Source organism: Lacerta agilis, chromosome 3 (assembly GCF_009819535.1).
Source record: "Lacerta agilis isolate rLacAgi1 chromosome 3, rLacAgi1.pri, whole genome shotgun sequence".
Classification (NCBI taxonomy): domain Eukaryota; kingdom Metazoa; phylum Chordata; class Lepidosauria; order Squamata; family Lacertidae; genus Lacerta; species Lacerta agilis.
Genome location: NC_046314.1, coordinates 45,036,321 through 45,060,663, shown reverse-complemented (window position 1 = coordinate 45,060,663; position 24,343 = coordinate 45,036,321). Strand labels below are relative to the sequence as shown.

At 37.9% G+C, this 24,343-nt stretch overlaps 1 protein-coding gene across 2 annotated transcripts in view; it reads left to right on the top strand.

Moving 5' to 3' along the window:
- The window catches only part of ASCC3 (activating signal cointegrator 1 complex subunit 3), a 194,592-nt gene that overhangs the window by 140,080 nt on the left and 30,169 nt on the right, over window positions 1-24,343 (top strand). For both annotated transcript variants that reach the window (XM_033143493.1, XM_033143494.1), the window contains 4 exons: window positions 794-926; window positions 1,842-1,967; window positions 11,723-11,834; window positions 12,177-12,311. In XM_033143493.1, coding sequence (XP_032999384.1) covers window positions 794-926; window positions 1,842-1,967; window positions 11,723-11,834; window positions 12,177-12,311 — 506 coding nt within the window. The remainder of the gene's footprint in view (window positions 1-793; window positions 927-1,841; window positions 1,968-11,722; window positions 11,835-12,176; window positions 12,312-24,343) is intronic.

The window sequence follows — 24,343 nt, the reverse complement described above, 5'->3', positions numbered from 1 at the left end:
TGATATATATCTTATTAGATATATTATATGGATGAATAATAATCTGATCTTAATTAACTTGCCTTATTTAATCGTTTAATCTCAAAACATATGAAAGTAGCCAGGCATTTAGTTTCAGTTTCTTACCTGCAACATTGCAGGTTAGATGGGGAATACTTGTCATTGTTTTGACTTCAGCATTACTTCATAAAAAAATATAAACATAAAACTACTCAAATGGGAACAGAGAAGTATATTAGGAGAAGGCCAGTACCTTTACCCTAGGATACCACTGAAAAGTGTATAGGAAACTATGTGGACTGATATAGCTCAGGGGTAGAGTCCATGCTTTGCTCACATATGTGCTATCTCCACTTAAGAAGAATCTCAGATAGCAGAGCTGGGTCTTGAATATAAGGTAATTTCATATATTTGTATGCTAGACTTGTCAGTTTTGTATCAGCCATGTGGAACAAAGGCTATTTGGGGTGAGGTGTCTTGCTGAAGCATTTGGATGGGGCGTTTGGGAGCCTTGAAACAAGATTCCCAAACCTCATTTTATTGAGACTTTTGCAAAATCAGAGTTCAACTTTCAGATAGAGTTTGTAGCCAGATTTTGCAAATAAACATTAGGGGGAAAATAGTTTCAGTGTAAATTTTCTGGTCCTTTTTCCAGTTTAAATATTCATCTATCTTTTAACCAATATTTGTGCAGTTTATAAGGGTGGCGCTATATCTGGACATTTGCCTTAATATTTTTTAAAAAACAGTACTCTGCACTATTCTTAATGTTGTCATCAATTTACATTTGCAGATGTTCTTCAGATGATGGGACGTGCTGGGAGGCCTCAGTTTGATGATCAAGGAAAAGCTGTGATCCTGGTTCATGACATCAAGAAAGACTTCTACAAAAAATTTCTTTATGAACCTTTCCCGGTAGAATCCAGGTAAAAATAAATAAATGAATACCACTGTTAATATGGGGAAATGTGATTCACAAATGCACTGTATTTCACAGACCTACAAACTGAAAAGTTATCATCTTCAGATAGTCCAAATTCCATTTCATGTGGAGGTTTCTCCTAGGTACTCAATTTATATTTCCAAGTTACACCCTATTTCCAAGAAAATTCCTTTGTCAGGCTGCAATCCTAGCCCCACTTACCGGTAACTGGGAGTAAGCTTCATAATGCAATTGGACTTTGCTGAAAATCCCTTTGCTGAGTAGACTTAGTTAGGATTTTTGGCACTAAGTCTTGATTACATGTATCTAAGGTGGATGACAACATGGTATCTGTGGTAAAATCTGCCCTTTTTTCCTGCTGTTACCTGAACACACAAACCCCAACACAGAAAGGCCTTGGGCTGTGGAGGTGGGGTGGCTAAAAAGGCAAGTGGACAGGACAATAGATGAAACAGTGGCAACAAAAGCAGCATTGTTCACAAACAGACATTATCGTCTGTTGGGAGATCCTCAGGCCATTAGTCCAGTAATTTTTGATAGCCCCTTGGCAGAGAGATGTCTCATCTATGAGCATAATGGCTGGTAGCAGGTGATAGAATAGCAGTAGCCTTCTCAAATGCCATTTCCCCATTTTAGACAGGCTCTAAAGTCATATCCATTTCAAGTTGCTTTCTCCTTAAAAGATACTGTGGTCCTGTTGCCCTAAATGGCAGTCTATAAGTAACTTAATTTAAAGGGGGGGAGTGCTCACTGGAATCAGTCCAAGTACGGCAGCCAGTTTTTACAGATTTTAACATCTTATCTACCCACTCCAGTTGAGTATTTTGAGTACATAATACTATTCCACAATTAATCCAAGAGAAATGGTGCAATTTTAATTTTTGTTGATTTGTTTTAGTTTGCTGGAAGTTCTGTCTGATCACTTAAATGCTGAAATTGCAGCTGGAACTATAACTTCAAAGCAAGATGCAATGGATTATATCACCTGGACCTACTTTTTCCGTCGCCTTATCATGAATCCAAGGTGAGCTGTTAAGAAATTTAGCACCAATGAGGTTTAGTGTGCATAGTAGGGAACCTTGAATACCTTGGTTCATATCCCTTCTCGCTTATGGACATGCTGGCCATATCACTATATATTTATCTAAGTCCTTCCTTTGTAAAATGGAAACTTTGTAGACACCCTATAGATTGGTAATAATATTATAAATCACTTTGACCATTGTTTACTACAGAAATCATAACTAGACCAACAAAAAGAGTGGGTTCTTTTTTAAAAAAAATAGTACAGTTTGTACTTGTGTACAGTTTGTACTTGTGTACAGTTTGTGTATTTTCCTTTTTCTCTTTTTGTTTGGTTACATCCCAGCTTTGCAAAAAGAGAAAGAGGGACAGGACAGTCCTTTCACCCTCACTTATCTTCATCCCTTCCACATACTTTCTTGCCCAGTCCAGCTATTGAGATCCTCTCATAGAAGCAGACTTCATAACTAGACCAACAAAAAGAGTGGGTTCTTTAAAAAAAATAGTACAGTTTGTACTTGTGTACAGTTTGTGTATTTTCCTTTTTCTCTTTTTGTTTGGTTACATCCCAACTTTGCAAAAAGAGAAAGAGGGACAGGACAATCCTTTCACCCTCACTTATCTTCATCCCTTCCACATACTTTCTTGCCCAGTCCAGCTATTGAGATCCTCTCATAGAAGCAGACTTTGCTTTATGTATCACTTTCAGAATCAGAGACAGTAGGCCTAAATCAAAATTTACATCCAGATATAAAAGCTTTCTATCCACACTGCTTTTTTTCAGTGGAATGAACACTCTGACACACATTTGATGTAGTGTAGATGACGAGTAACCTCTGAGTCCACATTCCATTGCAGGCAGACTACTGATTCTAAACACAGAAATGCATTTGGAGGTGTATCTGATTCGCTCCCTTTCATTTTGAAGAATATTGGGGCAGGAAAGTGGGTCTGATTCAAAGAAAGTATGGAAATTGTACATTCTCAGACGCCTGGTCCTACCCAAACTCGCTGTTGTTCCACAAGTATGTTGCAAGTCACTTAGTTGCAGACTAACTCCTGACTGAGTGAGTGCTTAGCGTTCCACAGGTTTCTCTGCTGTCTACATATACATGTTGGCATAAATGCATATCCCTTGATCCTCACTGGTTGGGAAAGCAGGATTTGCCTGCATACCTCAGGGCCCTTTCCATCTATAGGAACCCCCTCTGGACACCTCTCAGGATTCATCTGCTATAACAGTGGAGTCAAGGTCCTGGTGGAAACAAATGATTTTATCTTCAAAATGAAGTTTAGGGTTTAGTCATGTTGAATATATTTCAGTACAGGGGTTGTTGTATCTTGATCACCATTCCTGTGGATTTTATTTAAACGGTATGCTTTTTAAATTGTTTTTAAAACTGTATTTTTAAATTTTTGTAATCTGCCCTTGGGGCATCTTGGTGAAGGGCAGGTAAGAAATATAATTACAATGATGGTGGTAATTTTGTTGGTTGTAGGGGGCTGAGTAATTCCTATATGCGTGATATGTAAAGTGCTTTTTATTTTATTTATAAATAATGGTATATAAGTTCCCAGTTTTGCATGTTGCGAAGTGAGAATATATAAATAGCTGGTTGATTCCTCCCTCCCTACTTAGGACAGAGCTTTTTTCCCTTCTTCTAATCATGCTAATTGGCAACGAAGCCCACACACATTGGTTCAAATCCAAGTGCTCTTGTTAGCTTGGTTTGTCAGTTAAGCTGCTCAAATTATAGCTCTCAGCCAGGATCCAAAGAACTACTGAGTTTCATACAAGCTGCTTTCCCTAGACCAGCAGAAATTTGTCTTTGAACAAATGACCTTTCCATGCCATGCCACAAACTGCTTCAGAAACTTCCCTCAGTTTCAAAGGCTGTATGGCCAAGCTGGTGTTAGAGAAAAACAAGCTCCCTTGAGCTTTTGGAAGTACTTCTGTGGCTCATTTGATCCTGACCATCTTGTATTAATCTTAAATAATTATCATAAAATTAATTACACTTCTTAAGGACTGAATCATTTCATTTTCTTTATTAGAAAAAAAAACCACACAACTTGGATTTTAATATTCCAGTTCTGTTAAAACCAGTTCAACTCTTCTAGCTGAAATAGTTTGATGATTGGCCTAGAGAGTTAAAGACTCCACCAGAATACCAGAAAGTTATGTTAACCACAGTCTTGAAATGTCTTTTAGCCACAGCTGGCTAAAAGAGCACTACCAGAATACTGTCCATCTGTGGAACAAATGTTTTTGAAGCCACTCCTTATCTGTGAATATTTTAATTATATTTATTTCGTAAAATTTATATACACTGCTTGATGGAGGGGGTGTAGAAAGCTTCAAGTGTTTTACAGAAGATTATAGTGATATTTTTTAAAAAGGATAACTCTTATTACATTTATTTAGTCCAAATTTATAAACCACTGTCCCTCCCCAAAAGATGGCCAAGGGGGCTCACAATAATAAATTGCATGAAAACAACACACTAACATATTGCAGACTGCCATTAAAAGCTGTAGTGTAAAAACATAAAACTATCAGCCAAAAACTTGAATCGATAAATTCAAGTGTTTACATGTTTCTTGAACGCAAGTAAGGACAGGATTGCCTTATTTCCCTTGGGAGTATTTTCCATAGCTAGGAACAATCCTAAACAAAATCTCCTTGTGAGTAGCAGACAGATTTAGGATTGCACTAAGCTCCATTTTTGGACAATCAGAGCAATCCCCATGGCCCTATGTACTAATAGATCTGGTATGGATTTAAATGTTAACATGTTTTATTTTGATACGTTGTTGTGAAGTGTGTTCTTCACGGGGAATCAGTGAAAATATGTATCTGAAAACGTTTATCAAAAATTTTAATTCACTGGTCCTGATACAGAGAAATTTAGTCACACCTGTTTAAATCTGTGCAGTTTAAATTAGCTAAGCCAGTACTCTGCTCACTTAAATCCCCTTGATTTCAACAAAACAGAGACACTAATAACTTTTCCAGATTTGGGCTCCTGTAGATAATGCTTAAAGGTAAAGGGACCCCTGGACGTTAGGTCCAGTCGCAGACGACTCATCTCACTTTATTGGCCGAGGGAGCCAGCGTACAGCTTCCGGGTCATGTGGCCAGCATGACTAAGCCGCTTCTAGCGAACCAGAGCAGCACACGAAAATGCCGTTTACTTTCCCGCCGGAGCGGTACCTATTTATCTACTTGCACTTTGATGTGTTTTCGAACTGCTAGGTTGGCAGGAACAGGGACCAAGCAACGGGAGCTCACCATGTCACGGGGATTTGAACTGCCGACCTTCTGATCGGCAAGCCCTAGGCTCTGTGGTTTAGATCACAGTGCCACCTGCGTCCCCTAGATAATGCTTAGGGTATCTTTAAAATGAGCTACTATCTTTCAGTTCCACCTGAGTGCTTCTTAAACACATATAACAGGAAAATTAACTTCTGACAGATACTGAAGTAATTTTGACGCGATGCAATAGACTATTTTTAAAAAAATAGGATTCAAAACTCTGTGGTCTTATTTGTTAGTTCATCTGTTCTGCCTGTGAAAATGCTTTTTTTAATGCTATTGCAAAAAAAACCCTGATGCTAGTGTTGCTAGTTGGCAGCTGGCCTTGTTCAAAGGAATGTTGAATGACGCCTTGCTTGAATAGAGATTATAAATAGACCACAAATTAGTTGGGCAGTGTTGATGAAGGAACCAAATGTCTCACAGTGTGTTGTAGCTGTTGATAATGTTATGAAGAGGGGTAGGTTTTTCCCCAATTTTATTCACACCATAGTATTTCAAAACATTTTTGGTTCTACCAAAACCTATTTTGTCTGTTATTAAGAAAGCAGGCTGTAATGTAATATATTGCATGTTCTATTAACAAAAATATTATTAGGTACACCTTCTTCCATCTTTATATTCAACTTATATGGCTGGGGGGGACATATTTATTTTATGGAGTTTCCATTCTGCCTTTCTCTTTGAATGGCCCCCAGGCAGCTTTCAATAGCAACCACTACTACTGCAACAACAACAGCCACACGCAGTAAAATACAATACTAAAATAATAAACTACTGGAAATTTACCAGTATATAAAAAAGATAAGAAGTAAAGAACAGTAGATTAAGGGCCATGAAATTATCTCAAATGCCAGTAAAGTAATAGGAGAATATGTGAATTTATAAATCAAATGGGCATTTGATTTGGTCTTCAAATTATCTTATAATGAAATATTATAAATTATATTTATATATAATTCTAAGGCTGCAATTTCCCTATTGAGTATCATGGGTTGTATCTAACTTAATTATACTCTGAATAGACCCACTGGAGTTAATGGGTCCAGTCATTACCATTAATTTCAGTGGGACTATTATGAGATATGACTCAGTGAGACCTACCTCTGGGTAAAGATGAATATGAAGGCTCTGTTAAGTACTGTTAGGTACTACTGTCCTCTAGAGGTCCAGTTCTATGCTTGAGATGAAATCAAATGCTCACCTTGAAGCATTGCTGTCAGGTTGCAATGGCTAATTGTAAATGTAGTCTGAAGGTGCAGTCCGTAACCTCTAGAAGTATATAGCAATCTTACACTGAATCTAAGACATCTCACCCATTTACTACCAGCTTTGTAGTTATTCTGTTTAGTTATTTAAATCTAGTGGTCATTCCCTATTTTGGGCTCCCCCCAGGTATCAACTATGTCTGCTTTACAGGAGCCTTTTCAGGTTGACATTTGTCTCCCATCTTTTTCTTTCATATGTGGCTATATCTGGTCCTTTGTCCTTCTGGTTTTCCTTCAGTCATACTTTGAACTAGTTTTTCATTTCTTGGGATGTTTCCAGTCATTCTATCTTCTACCTGATGAGACAAATAATGCACCTCACCTCATAGTGAATCACATAGAATTGTAGAATTGGAAGGGACCCTGATATGACTGAAGGATCTTCATAATGATCAGTCTGCAAGATGTGCACCTTAGAAATTACATTAAACTCACAAATGGTTGCAAAATATTAATTTTTAGTAACAGATTCCCCATCTGAGTTCTTCACAATTAAAGTAGAAAAAAATATGTTTAAAAGTAGGGGGGAAATCACAGTTGGTGAAGAAAAAATATTCTGAGAGAATAAAACAAGATGGCTCTATTAATATTTCAGATTGTCGGTGCCAGAGATACAGTATTTTTAAGTGTTGGTGGCCATTTTAATTATGAATTTGGTTCACTTTGATTGCCGTTCCAAAATGATAATGATGGTCATTCAATGTATTACTCAATGACATAAACCTTCTTTCTCTTGCAAATGAGCTTGCTCTCAAGGGAGTGTCTTGATTTCCTTCCCATTGAACCGCGTTACAACTCGTGGATTAGATCCAGAAAATATGTTGATTGGATCATCTCTCCAGTGTTCCATCCATCAGGGATAGGCTTAGAATAATAGATTTCATCTAAGCCTCATATCCGTGGTCTGGGTTTAGTAAATTTCACGTTTAGAAAAATCATCTCAGTTGCAGCATGTCTCAGTAAATACAATAGAACACCTTTTGAGAAGATAACTATTTGTCTACCCTGTGCTTTAAATTAAACTTCCTTTTTCAAAATGGCAAATCTCAACAAATTATTGTGAGCTGAGCTCTTGTGGTTTTCCCCAAGAAATACTTGGATTACAAGCAAGAGTTTTTCTTAAAGTGTTTTTCAGTCGCTTTCATTATCTGTGTCATTACTACTACCGTATAATCTGAACATAAAAAACATGGTGTTTGTAACAAATGACTTCACAGGCCTGACAGTTATAGCACTACCATTTCAAGGCTGATGAAAAATTTCCCAGGCAGATCTTGGATCAGGTTTACATAAAACTCAAACAGGAAGCAATTGCCACCACAATCCACATTAAACCGAAAATGGTCAGTGTAACTTCATCTGCATTTTATGTCCTTGCACGTCTCCCTTTTTCTCAGCTGGTGAAATGCCACACTGGCTTAGATTAGAAAAACAAGTTCATGTTTCTTGTTGAGTTCATTCTAGATATGTTCTCAGGTTTAGCAGTAGGCGTTTTAGTTTGTTTATTTGTTTATATATTGTTTAAAAGGAAATTGGAAAAGTTTCTTCCTTCATTGTTTTGATTGTTTAAATGTTATGTACTTTGTAAATTTTTACGGTACCTAGGGGTTTGTTATTGCTTTTTTTCCCAATGGGCTACTAATGGAAGTTAGCCTGTCTACCCCATGTGCTAGATGCTGTTAGTATAAAACTGCCTTTGACTTTCACACCTCTCAGGGGACGAGTAATTGTTGTGTTCAAACAGCCTGTAATTGTGATCCCGCTGGCTTTCTCAGTACGCTTCTGGCTATTAGAATCATTAAACAACTCAGCACCTGTTAACAGCATTGTAAATATTCAACCTTGCTTGTGTGCAGGTTGAGCAGAATATAGGAGAAGGCTTACAGAGCCCAGCCTCATAAATTAGAGCTGCTGACAAGTCAATTATTGTGAAACTGGGTTTCACTGTGAAATAAATGAAATGGTGCGCTGACAAAAAGGTGGGTTGTCTGCTTGCAGCAGAGGGGAAATAATGACTGGATGATTCAATGCAGTGACCATGAAACTGCACTGTTTTTATTCTTTATCTGTAATTAAATAGTTAGATAATACAGTCACTCAGAAACGGGGGGCTGATATATAGTGTGTTTTGAAAGTATGAGCATTCAAACACCTCTGATTTTCTGTGGTATGCTTTTTAAAGTACTGGATTAATAAAATCTTAACTGAGAAGTACATAATCTCTCTGATTGGATTCCTATTCTGTCTAACAGAATACAAGCATTTCACTTGAGATCTCATGAAAATGACTTTGAAATCCTACCTATACAGCTCAGTCTTGCGCCTGTTTACTCAACACTTAGGCTGACTGCGTTCTGTGGAGCTTACTCTCTCTTGTGTTAAGGATTGGAACCTAAGAGTCCTAGAAGTATGACTATTTTTGATTTCCTTTAGTTTTTCGTTTAAAGAAAGGAAGATAAATTAAGAGTTATGTTTTTTATTTTAAAAAGTGCCATGGTTTTTGTATTTTTGTGGATTTTTTTCACGGATTGAAGTGCTTTTTTAAAAATGGTTTGTATTATACAATGCCTTCAACTATTTCACCAACGGCATTCTTGCTAAATTAGCCATTTTTAGTGCCATACTGTAGTTTTGAAAGGTGTCTAGTGTTGGGACTAGAAAAACAACCAAACTCTATGAAAACAAAATTAAAGGCTTGGCAAAATTCACTCCTTAAACAAAAGAAAGATTTTCAGCTTTTCCTTATATTGGTAGGATAACGATAAAGCATTTTCATACACCATTAAATTATCTATAATTCCAGTTTTAGGCTGCAATCCTGTAACCTTTACCTGGATGTAGCCCCACTAAACTTTCCAGAATTTACTTCTGAGTAGACATGAACAGGCTTGTCCATAAATGTAGCTTTATTTGAATATACAGGTTTAAAAACAATGTTGCAATTAAGATATATCATTTTGCAGCAGTAGTTACTAACAGTTACCTTTAAAGCACAAAAAACATTCTGGAGGGAAATACATTCTGGGGGGGGGGGAATAGAAATGTGGATTCAAATAGCAGCAAAACTAGTATTGTGCACTCACTCGAGCTTTAGACTTGTATTCCCTAAAGTTCAGCTCTTCCTGCCCCTTGACAAGCCTATTTTGAAATGTGGAGAGTTTAAAAAGCAGTTTGTGATATGACCTGGGGCCTGCTGTTGAAAAGGGAGGAAATTAAAAACCTATTAGGTATGTTTAATCATTTGGGTGCATCTGATGTAGTTCTTTTGATCCTGGCTTGTGCCAGTCAGCTACTTTCAGGCTACAGTTTTATACCCAATTACTTGAGAGTAAGTCCTAGTGAACTCTGTGAACTTAAATCTGAGTAAGTATTGTAAAGTATATTTAGGTTCAACTGAGAGAGATTTAAGCATACCAATCCCATTGAGAATTAAGGTCTTACAGTCTCTTAGTTTTCGGCTAGATCATGCCTTCATTAAATCAGAGTGTAGGCTACTGAACATGTGGTTTCATTAAATTTTGTATAACATTTTTAATTATAAGCTTGTGATAGGTGGTCATAATTTTCTTCTATACTGGTTTCGTCTTCGTAATTTAATGTGGCCATGATAAGTAGCCATTCACGTGAAATACAGTTAAGACAACACCCATCTCTTAAGGAGCAGCCTTGCTTTTTCTACTCAAAAACGTATTTCATAATCTATCACAATTTAGTGCTCCACTTCCAGGTTTTGTGTGTTTTCATGTGTGTCAAATACTGCATTTCATTAAATAAAGGCCTACTAGTGATTAATCTGAGCAATAAGCTTCCTCTTTTCTCACCCATTGTCTCATTTGTTCCTCCTTTTTTACTGGGAGGATTTTGTTTATGTTTACAATATGTACTAACTTAGCACCATTGGACCTCTCAGCTGCCATTCTGGGATCATGAAATTGCTGGACTTTGTCTAAAGTAGTTGAAGTCTGTTTTATCCAAAGTTCTGTAATTTCATGTTCCCAGCATGATAATGATTGATTAGCCCATCTTTGGACTTTAAGCAAGCCACCATTTTTGGCACATTACATCAGGAGGTTTTTTTTTGGAGTTATATGGACAAGCAAGAATAAAGATCCAAATTGCATCTTGCTTAAGAAAATTAATGAATTGACAGTTCACAGAACACTTAGATTTTGTGTTGATATGCATGAAAAAGAGAAAGGTATCGCACAAGAATTAAGAGCAGAAACTGAAACATGAAATAAGACTACAACAGTGCTGGGGCACACTACTGTTTTTTTACTTGATTTTTAAAATTAATACTTTAAGCTAGTCCATGAAAAATCAGGTGGTTCTGCCATGTATTTATAAGAGATTTTCATACTCCACTTCTATGTCTTTATTTGCAAACCACACATTGCTACGGAAGTGATTTGTTAAAGTGACTTATTCATGCATTTGTTCACATTTTCCATCCTACATAGCAAGCTCTCTAGTAAGTATACACGTTTATTCAGCTAGCTAATAATGTAATAGCGTAAACTAGCTTCTTATGTGATCTGCTCAAGAATAATGAAAAAAGCACATGAATTTTGCTCTTATTGCTAGGAAACTGGCCTATTTTATGCAGCAGTCCGGAATAAAATATTTGCTTTAGATCTGTTTTTGTTACATGTTTATCTCAATGACTACATTCCTGATTTGTATAACAGTATATAGATCAAGAACAACAAGCAAATAAATCAGAATAATTACGAGTAGTACAAAATTATAACACAGTTTTGTTGGTACATGTAGAAAATAATTCAGTGTGTTATGTAATCTTCACAGCACTACTGGGGAGAATATGAGTGGAATTGGGTATCTTCCAGCAGCCAGAAAATAACCATACATATTTGTAATGTTTGGTAGGTCAAACCTTACAATGAAACCTTCATTTTTTAAAACTTTATGGGATCCCAGGATTGGGTGGGGCTGGAAATGACTCTTCTTGTTGTCATCTTAACTGGCCACATCCCTGCAATCATTTTAAAATCACAATTAGGCAGATGTAACTTTGGATATGGTCATTGATTGCCACCTATAATACATGACCATTCTTACTTTAGTCATGTTCTTTGCTCGTGTTACAAGAACCTTATTCGTTTCAGCAATATTTTCAAAGCATCTAACTCTATTACATTTTCACTTACGCAGTTACTATAACTTAGATGCCGTCAGCCATGACAACATGAACAAGTTCCTTTCAAACCTTGTGGAGAAATCACTCATTGATCTGGAATATTCCTACTGCATTAAATTAGGGGAGGTAAGGCTAATTTATACTTCATAAATAGTCTGAAAAGAAGAACTGGGAAGCCGTAATATTTATTAGGGATTATCTTTCATCCTGATGTTTGTTGAATTATGAAATACATGTAGGCTGCTGTGCGACCTCCCGTTGCAGCTACTGGGGTTTTGCAGTTCCTTTGGCATTTGAACCAGTAACATGCTGTTAAATGTATTTGCGACTCAAATCTTGCTATTGTGAAGTTTTTAAAACGTAACACTTCCATTAGAATACTGCATAAAATGTGCTTACCTCCAGGAAAGCAATAAGCACCTTGAATCATATTTATCTAAAATATATATATTTCCCCATGTGTAACAGGACGACCACAGCATTGAACCTCTGACTCATGGCCGCATTGCGTCATATTATTATTTGAAGCACCCAACCGTCAGGATGTTCAAGGATCGTTTGAAACCCGAGTCTAGTGTTGAAGATCTGCTCTCAGTTCTGACAGTAAGTTGCTGTTTTGTTTGATTAATTATTGGCTTAAATAATTCTTAATCCAAATGAAGTAATTTTTAGCTCATCCAGCACTTTAATGAAATGGGGCATACAGATGTGAAGACCACTCCCCAGGATATTGACATACCTATTGCAATCATTGGTGGTGTAGCAAAAACTATGAAGACAGTACATTTTCTGGGACAGCTGCATTTTTCTCCTAGTCCTTCCATTTCTTTGTAAACTAGATGAAGTTCTGAAGCACTGATGACCACCTGTATGTTCTGGTTAAATCATCTGTTATGTTTGTGTCCAACAATGTCACTCCACTGGTGAAAGGACACCATCAGGGGAAAACAATTGAGACATTTTTTGGCAAATTCCCTTCTTCTTCTCCCCACACACCCTGCAGAAGCACTCTCCCCTAAATATTTTCTGGAAGGTGAAGGACCCTTTGGATTAGGTTGCTGTAGGGAAAAGAGGGAAATTGCAGTAAGATGTCTGCCTTCCTTTTCCAATTGTGGAGCAACACAATTGACTGAAACCCTTTACATTTACCTTGCAGCAGACAAGAAAATAATATAGATTCTAAATAAATTGGAATAAAAGGTCTTGATCCATTTTAATTTGGGAATCTTTAAAGTAAGGTACAGTGATAGTACAGGAATGTACAGATGTTGAAAGTAAAGTATTGTTTTCTTGGAGTAATTATCTTGATTACCCTTTTATTCAAAGAAATATTTCACACTGCTGAATATTGTTAGACGTCATGTTGTAATGATGGAAATTTCTTTCATGGTTTTAATTTTAAACTATGTCCATGCCAGCTTAATGTATTGTCTGGCAGCCAAAGGCAGCTGTTATGAAAGATGGAGCACATGTTATACAGTAGTATAATTTTCTTTTTTTTAAAAAACAACAACCCAAAAACCTATTGGCCAAGATCCAGAGAGCTACTTTGGGCACAACCTCAGTGGAATTTGTGACTCTTATCCCTTTGAATAGCAGAACCCCATTCCATATCACTAACCACTTTTGAAAGGCCCTTCAGTTTCAAAAGAATTTTCACATGTGTCAGGGATGGCAGTGGTGGAGGCATAAAGTTTTAGAAACCAAAATCTAAAACTCCTTTGGGTGTGCTTAACTGCTAGCTGTGTGATTCTGTGGATTTGGTCCGTTAATGAGACAAGCACTATAATTTCAGCTCCCTTTTCCCCCATTGTAACTTGTAGGCTTTCTTTTTGCTGTCTGAAGTTCGCTTGATCTTTAATTGTAGTTTATCTAGAATGTATGGTTTGACTTTTGATGAGTTGGTGTGGAAGTTTCTGTCTTGGAAAATTGGAAAATTCATTTTAGTCCCTTGCCCAGTGTTCATGTTTGTGTTCTCCTATGTGTTGGAAGATTCTGAAATTGTGCAGGACAGTCTAGTATTATGTATAGTATTATGGGTGATATTCAGCTGATTCTCATCAGCTGAAGCCTGCACAAGGACTTCACTTGCACAGTGGCATTTTCCCACCTCTTTCCGCCACCCCGCATACTCACTCCAAGATTGGCTCAGATTCGGGTGAGAAAAGTGCACAGAGGGAGAAGAGAGGAAGGATTGCTCATTTGGCAAGTAAAAATGCTAGCTCTGATGGAACAATCACTTTAGCACAGTGTTGAATTTCTTGCCTAATACGTAGATGGTGCTATATAAATAATATGTGACCATCTATATTAACCTGCAATGATATGGTAACATCCTTTCCCCAAGTCACATATAAGCAACCCAAGGCTGTGGACTGACTGCCTGCAGCATTCAGAGATCTTAAGGGCAGCCCGCACAAATGCTCAAGCAATCCTCTGGTGGCTTTGCAAGTGTGGATCCTGCTTTGCAAGCAGGGAGAGAATGGAGATTTTCAAGCTTGGATCCCCCATGAAACTCATGACTGGAATGTAGAAACTAAGGTGTATAAGCTGTGCAAGAGGAATAGACCAAACAGAAAAGGAGGAGGAGGAAGGATGTGTACACTTGTGAGGAGATCCATGACTTGGAGCAAGGAAGGCAGATAGAAAGTAAATGGATAAAAACTGAGAAGAAGGAAACAGCAGTGACTTTACTGTGAGTGCCTTCTATAGACCTCCAAGCCAGACTGAAGACTTGGATGATGCCTTCCTAGACGAGATTACCAGACATTCAAAAAGGAGAGATATAGTAGTCATGGGAGACTTCTATTTTCCTGATATCAATTGGGACTCAACAGATATCGGGGACATTCTGCCAGGAATGTAAGTTCCAACAAATTCCTCCATTGCCTCGCTGACAATTTCATTTCCCAGAAGGTGGAAGAAGCAACAAGGGGATCATCTATCTTGGACCCCAACATGGAGGAACTGATCCATGGAAGTACTGGGAAACTTTGGAGGAAGTGATCATGTCATCTGGGTTTCATGATACAGAGGCAAGGGAAACACATGCGCTCTGGACTTTAAGAAGCCCGGTTTCAAAAAGTTTAAGGAACTACTGGAGAGACCCCATCGTCAGAGATACCCAAAGAGGAGGGAGTCCAAGATTCATGGGAATCTCTTGGGGTCCCTTCCAACTCTACAGTTCTATGATTTGATGAAATAAAGGCTGGCTACTAAGTCCAGCCAAAACTTGTGGACTGAACCTAAGTGTAATATATTGGTAAAGGCCATAAAAAATGAAATAGCCTGTAACTGACCCGGTTTAAAGTCTGCCCAACAATCAATTAGGATTCCATGGGGTCATGAAGAGTCGGACACAACTAAACGACTAAACAACAACATTTTTCTTTTTCTTCTTTAATTTTTTTTATTTAGTTCATTTTCCATTTTACCAAAGACCAACAAAAAACTACAAACAGCAAAAAAATGACAAAAAACGAACAATAACAACATTTTTCATTTTGCTGCATCCTGAAACCCCTCATCTAGTGGGTACACACTGTGGTTGTATTCAAACACTGGCTTTTTGGAGAAGTATCATGTTTGCCATGCTTCAACACTCAAACTGGCCTCTCACATTTACTATTCTTGTGAATGTCCATTTACCATTCCAAAATGAGTAAGACTAAATCTCACATGTAAGTTAAATATTCAAAACAAAATAAAAAATAAAAAAATTCCTTTCAGTAGCACCTTAGAGACCAACTAAGTTTGTTCTTGGTATCAGCTTCCGTGTGGTATCTGAAACGCGAAAGCTTATACCAAGAACAAACTTAGTTGGTCTCTAAGGTGCTACTGGAAGGAATTATTTTATTTTTATTTTGTTTTGACTATGGCAGACCAACACGGCTACCTACCTGTAACTTAAATATTCAAGTTAGTATAAATGTTAACCTAAAAGGTATAATAGCATTGTGTGAAGTATCATTCTACAACAACAATACATTCATATTGCTTAGATGCCAAAATGGCTTCTAAGTGGTTTGTGGTAATAATTTCAACTTAAAGGTCTTTATAATTATTTTTATATGATGGTTTTCATAATTTTTAGGTAAACTATTATCCTAGCTTTTCTGGAAGTTGGGTGAAGTCTTTTGTGTTAATGGTTTATCTTTCAGCCTAAAGTTTAGGTTTTTTAAATCATTTTTATGTTGGTTTTCATAATTATTAGATAAGCTACTCTCCCAGCTTTTTTTTTTACCAAAGGTACTAATTGGAAGTTTTTATTGCAATTGTTTGCTGTGTTGAAGGCATTAGGCACTTTAACAGAATTATCACCAAGCTGTGTTTCTCCCTCTCTCTCTCTCTAAACACCATGCATTAATGAGCTTTATAATTAAGGGAGTCACTTCACACCTCTATTGTTAACCAGTGGCATTGCATCTGTCTTGCTCCATTGATGCCCTTCTCACTTACTTACTGGAGCATTTAACAGTTTTGGCAACAGGGAATTACATGGCATGGGGCAAGTACTCTAATTAGATGCAAGTGAAAGTCCTTGGGGAGATGGATATTTAAAAAGTAATTTGAAGAATCTCTTAATGATGCTGGCAGCGAAAAATGTGGGCCACAGTGAAAAGAGGCATGTCAACATTGCAAAACATGGGTGCAGTAACAGTTGTGTAGTTCACAATCTATTTGTAAGGTTTTTGTTTATCTTGAATATGTTAGTGTGATTCTTTTCTAAAATGCTTTAACTTTCAGATAGAGTGAATGGTCTTTCTATTTTGTAGCCTTTCAAAACTTAAAACAACTTGTAAAGGATTATCTATATCCTATTAGCAACACACAAACATCACAGAATGCTGACAGCCCTGCATGCTAAGGGCTCACTTGGGCAAGGAGAAAAAAATTACCCATGCTGGATCAATCTAGCTTGCCCACATGGAGTGGGTGGGTAGCTGAGCCTCCCTCTTCTCCCATACCCTTCCTTAATGATAGTAACTTAAGACATAAGGAGATAAGAGAGGCTGGGGAGAAATTAGAGGCATTGATTTTTGCTTTTCCCCTGGGAGTTGTTGGTCTCCCAAGCTAAGCTGCATATTTCTTAATAGCTCCCTAATGTTGTCTATTATTTTAAATGTATTTAGCAGTATCCTAAGCAAAGAAGGGCACTGGCTTCATGGAACTGGCCAGGCACACTGATCCTGGAACTTTCAGCAAGCTATAAATTGTTGATTACTTTGATATCTATTTACAGTAGCAGTACCTCATAGCCCCAGTAGAACTTAAAGCCCAGGCTGGCAGAATACAGTTAGGGCTGCTCCTTCACATACCTGGGGCCCAAGCCTTTCAGGGATTTTAATGTTAGCATCAAAAGCTTGAATTGGGCCTGCTGGCATATTGGCAGCTAATGCAGTTCATGCAGAATTGGTGTTTTATCGTTCCAGTTAGATACACCACTCACAACTCAGGTGGTCACATTCTACACTAGCTGCAGCTCTGGATTGTCTTCAGATGCTCATTACAGTAATATAATCATGAGGTTACTTGGGCATTTATCCATTTTCACCTGCAAAACCAGTGCTCTGACATCCTCTGGCATACCAGTAAGACCTGGGCATAGGCACCCCATTCCACTGAACCCATCTAACCTCCAGAGATGGAGTGAATCGAAAGAATACCCCCCCCCAACTACAAAACTGTTTAGTCTCTATATAGGATAGGCTGTTTCCCCAATTTCCAGACACAGTAACCATATCCCAATAGCACCTAGATATTATCGAAGATTCGCCTTCAGTTTATTGGCTCTCTTCCAGCCCGTTACTGCTTTCAGGAAATGGTCCAAGCACTTGTACTGCCTCACCTGATTCTGGTGGTTTGGGGAGATGAAGATGGGCATCAACCACATCTGCATTGCTATTTGTCAGCTGAAACCAAAGGTGCCATCTTCCAAAGTCCATTGAGGGGGCCCAATGCGACATTCTAGCATTGCTCTGTGCCAGGCTCCGCTTCCAACCTCAACAATGTGGGCCTCAAAAACAAAGACTGAGGAGGCCCAAAGAGCCTCAGCACCCTGGAGCCAGCACCTATGACTGAAACTGTATCAGGCATAACTACTCTATGCCATTGAAGCCACATAACTCACTAAGAGTATGGTGTGTCTTCTATTGACTTAAATGTATAACAAATATTGAAATATTCTGGAACTTTTGAATTCTGCTTTAAGTACTATAACTTTTACTGATTTGTAACTCAGGTTTTGAAACGTGTTTACAATAGTGCCCACACATAAATACATTTGTTTTCCATAATCTGAGTAAATGGGGCAGTTTTCCAAGCTAAAGTCATCTTTCCAGAATACGATGGCATTTGCGTATTTTTCAGTGCATGCATTCCATAGTCCCGTGACCTTAATTCTGAGTGTCTCCCCAGACACAAGTAATTCCATCATTCCTTTTTTCTCCCTTTTAGTTCTAAAGCTAACTTTAAACTAAAAACACCTGGTGTTCTCTGCCTTCCCAGCAAAGCACAATCAGTAGGTAAATCAAGATGACAATGCCCACCACTCATTGCTGACTGAATGTGGCATATCGTATTTTTCATGCAGCACAGAATTCAGGGGCGGTGGGAGGGATAGAGAGTGGAACCAAGTTCAAAAGCACAAAACCCTGACATTTAGGAAACAAAGAATATACACCACTCTTCTATGCTCATTTTTAATTCAGGGTAAACAAATGTTTATTGTTCTTTTGCCATAGTCTAATTTCACTTCTCTTTAAACTAGCTGATTTAAAAACAAAGGTAAAAGAATATTGAGATAGAGTAAGATGTAAGAGTTTTATGGTGAAAAGTTTGACCCATCTGTTTCTCAGTTTCTTATAATGGAGGTCTAGAAGTGATATTAATGCCTGTTGGTAGAATTCACCACAGTGCTAAGTAGGGTGTGTAGGCACAGATACACTTGTGCAATGAAACTTCCCCTCTTCTCCCCCATGGATCCTCTAAACCCACTGAGCAGATTTAGGGGGGTGCTGGGGACATGGTGGAAGACAAGAGATAGAAAGTTCCATTGCAGGAGAAGAGCTTGTTCTATGCACACAACAATTTAGTTGAATCTCATTCCACATCTCACCACCACCACCACCATGTCTACCATTACTGGTAACTTAATTAAATGTAACTTTTAGTACAGTGTGTTTTCTAAAAACTAAATTGCATTGTTAATAGAAATAGGCTATAACTTACCGGTAATTGCTTTTATAGTAGAATGTTATTCTGGCCTTAGTGTTACTTACAAAGTGAGTCTAAAATTCTAAAAGAGCTTGCTGGATTTGTCACTTTACCCATCTTGTGACACATGTTGGTGAAGCATATTGGTTTTTTTAAAAAAAGTAGCATGGTCCATTTTCCATGTAAATGTACAAGACTGCCTTGTGCCTTAGACATGTTTATTTGTAAGTTACTCATACTGATTTTTGTGAGAATTTGATCCCAAGAAGTTTGCCTGGCATTACCCCTTCCACAAATAAGATAAAATTTGATTAATTTTTAATGCCCTCTACTTAATTCCATCTGTGTTGCTTTCACTATATTTCATAGCTTAAATGACTTGGAGGTTTCCGGCATTTTATGATAGATAAGGTTATATAAATCAGCAGACGCTTGTGACATTTTTGTTTTGGCAGGTGTGTCCAGACATGTAGAAGTTACATGTGTTTTTTCAGTCTTTTGAGTGCTTTTGTATACTTGCTTTTAACTGTTTCTTACTGAAAATTCTAATGTTTTATTTTATATTTTTGTAAACTGCTTAGATATTTTCTTGCACTCAAGCAGTGTATACATTTTGTTAAATAAATAAATGTAGAGTACCCCAGAGCAATTGTGTTGGAAATGGTATGATTCTATAGAAAATAGATTAAGCACTTGTAAGTCTTCATTAAAAGATTCTTTTAATATTTATCTAACTGGTTCTAAAAGATGTTAGTCATGAACACTGTGTGAGCTATAAGAATGCATCCTTGCCTTCTCTCGCTTTGCACAGAGCAGATGGATGCTTGACTGCCTGCTAATCCACAGCTGGAATGGTTTCAGCATTTTCCACGTTGCTGGGTTAGAGTGGCTTTTCTAGTGGACTGAGAGGGCAGCAAGAGAGGGATATCATTATTCATCAGTATCCCAGTGGGATCGCTGCCAGCAGAGATTAATTTTTTCTCTTATGCTTGTAAAACAAGCTCAGGTGGAGTCTCTAATCCTCAGGGCACGGGTGGCAGATCAAGGAAGATGCTACAAAGCTAGTTAATTTTCAGATTCTAGGAGAAACAGAAGCTCTGTTAGATGTATAAATACATGATTGCAAATTTAAGTAGCTCAAATCCAAATGGGATCTTCCCAGACATCTGGTACTGAAAATCTCTTGTTTTTTTCTTTGTTGTTTTTAATAGAAGTTCTTGCAAGTTTGAATCACAGCAAAAGTAGCTCTCTTCAGTTATCTTCCTCTATTATTCTTGGCAGATCTTGTCTTAATAGTTAGATTTTTTTCTTTTACAAGTGGCAAATAGAAATGTAAGCTGAGTAGAAATATTGAGCTTACAGGTCTTATCAAATGTCGGTATTGCTAGCCCTTTTACAAAACTGCCAAGTTCCAGGTTATTCCCCTCCCTCCCCCCTACCCCCCCAAAAGCTGCATGTAACCCCAGTATTTTAGAGGGTATGGCTCAGTGGGAACATACTGTACTCCTAGTAGTTCAAAACACCTAAACCAAGTTAATGAAATAGAGATTATTTACAGTGAATTATTTTTTCCCCTTAAAAGTTTAACATTGCTTTGGATGAAAGCCACCTGCTAATATTGCATGGTAGCTTGCTTTATGCTCATCAAAACAATGGGCCTAGTTACTGGCTGATTTTAATCTGGAGTAGTTTTGTGAAATTTGGTAGTAAAAATCAGTTTTTTCTATCCTTGGTTTATCTAATAACCCTGACTAGCATCCAGGACTCATACGGAGAGGGAGGTATCAGCTTGATCAGGAAGACAAGTAGCACAAGTCATTGGAGTGGTAAACGCAGACACAGGCCCCAACACCAAGCGTGAATGAACTGGATCCTAACTGCCCAGAGTCACCTGTACCCCCTGGAGACAGCACTCCTGAGCAAGATTCCCCTAAGGAACACCAGGGGCCTAAGACTCCCAGACCCAGCAGTGCTCAGAATGGGAACTGACTGAATGACTGTCCAAATTCAGTTCCTCAGTTCAGGTTTGAGCAGCCGGAAAATGAGGTGAGGAAGTAGGAACTGTGGCAAACTGGAGCCAAGACAAAAGTCGATAAAAGATGTGTGTTCAGTAGCCTGAGAGAGACCTGTTGGGGGCTGTTGTGCTAGCAAAGATCAGGCAGCAGCTGAGAGATGTTGTGCTAGTACCTGTTTACACAGGCATTCCCTGAGTCCAGGATTCCAACAAACCTATTTTTCACTTCTAGTTTCAGGATTTTGTCTTTAAAAATAAGTTGTTTTTTTAAAAAGAAAACCTACCTACAGGCAATAGAGACTGTAAGACAGGACTGGGGAACCTGACATTATCTAGATTTTGTGGGAATTCAATTTGCATCAGCCACAGCCTGCTTGGTCAATAATAATGAGAATTGCAGTGCAACAACTTCTGGAAAACCAAGGCTCCCACAACTGCTCTTAAAATATCCTTAACAATGAAGATAGTTGTCCATGTTTAGGTTTTGTTTTTACCGGTCCTCAGTAAATAAAAAAATAAAAAAATGCTGGAATGATGTAACTATGTGTGTGTGTATCAACCCTGAAAAACCTTATCTCCATGAGACTCATGGCTCTAAAACAATTTTTCAGTAGACAGTGCTGTCCTGGATATGCTTCTGTTGAAGTAAAATTAATTGGAATGAGTATGTTTAGCATCATAGTGATTGTGGGAAACTAAGAAGTGCATTGTATATCATGCCAATTTACGATGTTGGGAGTTGTGATGTTCCTAACCTGCATCTGAATCCTTTGAAACGTATATCTGGCACCCTACAGAGGCCAAATAAGTTGAGTTATTCACTTTATCAGGCATATGCTCTAGTCTGCTTCCCTCTAACTTTAGCTATTTAGTTCAAAGCCTGAAACAAAAAGTTGACCGATTATTTCCTTCTGGGCAGCTGCTAAGCAAATCTGCTGGTACTGCTTTATTACTGTCATCGGTTCATACAAACTGTGCCAAAACAGTCTATTAATCTTAAAAACATGGGCAGACATTCTAATGGAACTGCAGTAAGTTAAAACTTCTTTTTCTCCTGACAAGTCAGCTTAAACCATAAAACCTAGACGTTCTTTTTAAGTGTCCTTGGACACTTTATCAATGTATAATATAATATTGAAAGTTGTTTGGAATAAAATATTGACAAGGTTCTCAGGATCTTTTCTGCACCATGGCATTGCGTTCATGTTTTCCAATGAGAAGTCTGGTCTGCTGCTCAGATACATAGCCTTCCCCAACTTGGTGCCCTGCAGATGTTTTGGACTGTCATTAGTCATGCTAGCTGGCGATAGATAGAAGATGGAGTCCCAAACATCTGGGGAAGACTGACATAGGTTGATAAAGATTCGTGTCTATATTTTCCCCCATGTTGAGAATTTTTATGAATACTCTAGATTTTCATATTGCTTGTCCATCGCATCTGGTACTCAGTAAAGTATATTAACACAGAGATTCCATTTAGCTATCATGGATAATAGCAGTTTTGTTGATACTTAGCCAGAAACCTTTCCTCAGATGCTTGCATCCTTTGCATTCTTAACATCAAAGAGATACTAAAAAATGGAAAAATAAACTTTATTGTGGCGTAGGAATCAGATTGCATCCTAGGCTTATGAAGACTTTATGCCTTATGCTGATATCACTTCAGAACCTTTCATTTAATGCAGTGGTTTGTAGGAGCTTGTGAAAGAGTTGCATTTTACGTGAGGAATTAATGTAATTATCACATAAAAGTTTTTCAAAGATTTTTCAGGAGGTTCTAAAAGAAACTACCATGAAATTACTCTTGGTCTGCCTTCAAGGTTCATTCTGATAGGAATTATTCCCTCTCCGTTCAAATACATCCACAGGTGTAGCTTTTTTCTTTTACATGCTTCATTGTGGCAGTGAAACTACGGTAATATCTATAAAATGTTTGTGAAAAAGGTTGCTCTAATTGCGGGTCTTGTTGTTGATTCTGTGCTAAGTGTTAAATGTCATTTGTACGATATTCTAATTTCGCTATGGTGTAATGCTCATTACAGCATGGCAATTTAAGTTCACACCCCAAAAGAACTCTGAACTTTTGGTCAGTCTGCCTTGCTTTTAACTAAGTTTGACCTTCCTGTGCTCTCTCACAGTGGGAAAGGTCATTTGGATTCCTGATCCCTTGATAATTACAGATGCCATCCATAGTTCTCTGCACAGTTAGGTAAGGAGGTAAAGTTGGAAACTAAATAAACGCTCAGGGGGTTTTAAGGAGCCATAGAGATGTCTTGCTGTGCACAAATGTACTTCTCATGAGTGGTGTGTTATTGTTGTTTTTAATGTTAATGGGACCAGGGTGTTAAAATATGCATTTAACGTGCTTAAAGTATGTGACATGTTATATGCATGGCACAACTTACAACACAGGCAAGGATGGGAAGATGAATTCTGGCAGCATAACATGCAGCTAAAAAGCAGCCTGCAGTGCTTTGTGTTTCTCTGAAACTATTGTGGGGTACTACAATGTACCCATTTCATTTAAAAAAAAAAAGAACAGGTGGTCCTCAGAACCCTCCCACCCAAAAAAGCAGGCAAAATTACACTTACACTTACACTTATGGGACAGTCAGGGGGGCTTGATGGGTGTCTGAGTGTGCCATACTACTCATGAGCACCATGTTTGGTACCTCAAGTCTATGTGCATGTGCCACAGTATCACTACGCACAGTGCTAGAAATTGTATCATCTAACATGAATTTATATGTTTATGTGAGGGAGAGCTTGCACAAAAACAAGAAGATGTACCGGTAGGTTTGGGACAGCATGGAACAATCTGTCTTAGTGTGACCAACATTTTACATGTATGAAAGGGAAACTTGTTGCATAAATGCCATGGTCACATAACAGTAATTACTTAATCCAAAAAAAGAAAAGAAAAAGTGGATCATAGCACGTCTGTTTTCAGCCACATACTTTTCAAAGTAATGAATTGGACCAGCTTGACTTACAGAAGTCATTTTCTTACTAAACTACTGAAGGCCGGAAACCAAACAAACATAACTAAGTTTTTAAAAGTTGGCCTGTCTTCTGCCTGAGGCAGGTCCTCCCTCCATGATGGATGGGAGGGTGGAGAAAGGAGTAAGAAAACAAGACTAGAAAAAGAACTGGAGCTCTCCATTTTTTCCCTTCCAGCTCCTTGGCAGACCTTGGGTTACTATATAATGTGTTTCAAAGAGTTACTGTCAGCAACTCCTATACGGCTGCCTTGTTTTCAGCCTTAGTATTCCAACACCACACATTCTCTCAGTTTTCATCTCTTGGAGCTTAGATCCTTCCCACATTCAGTCTCTTGACTGGTTCTGATCACATGTCCTAGTCTAATTAATGTTGCTTCTTCTTTCTTTCTTTCTTTCTTTCTTTC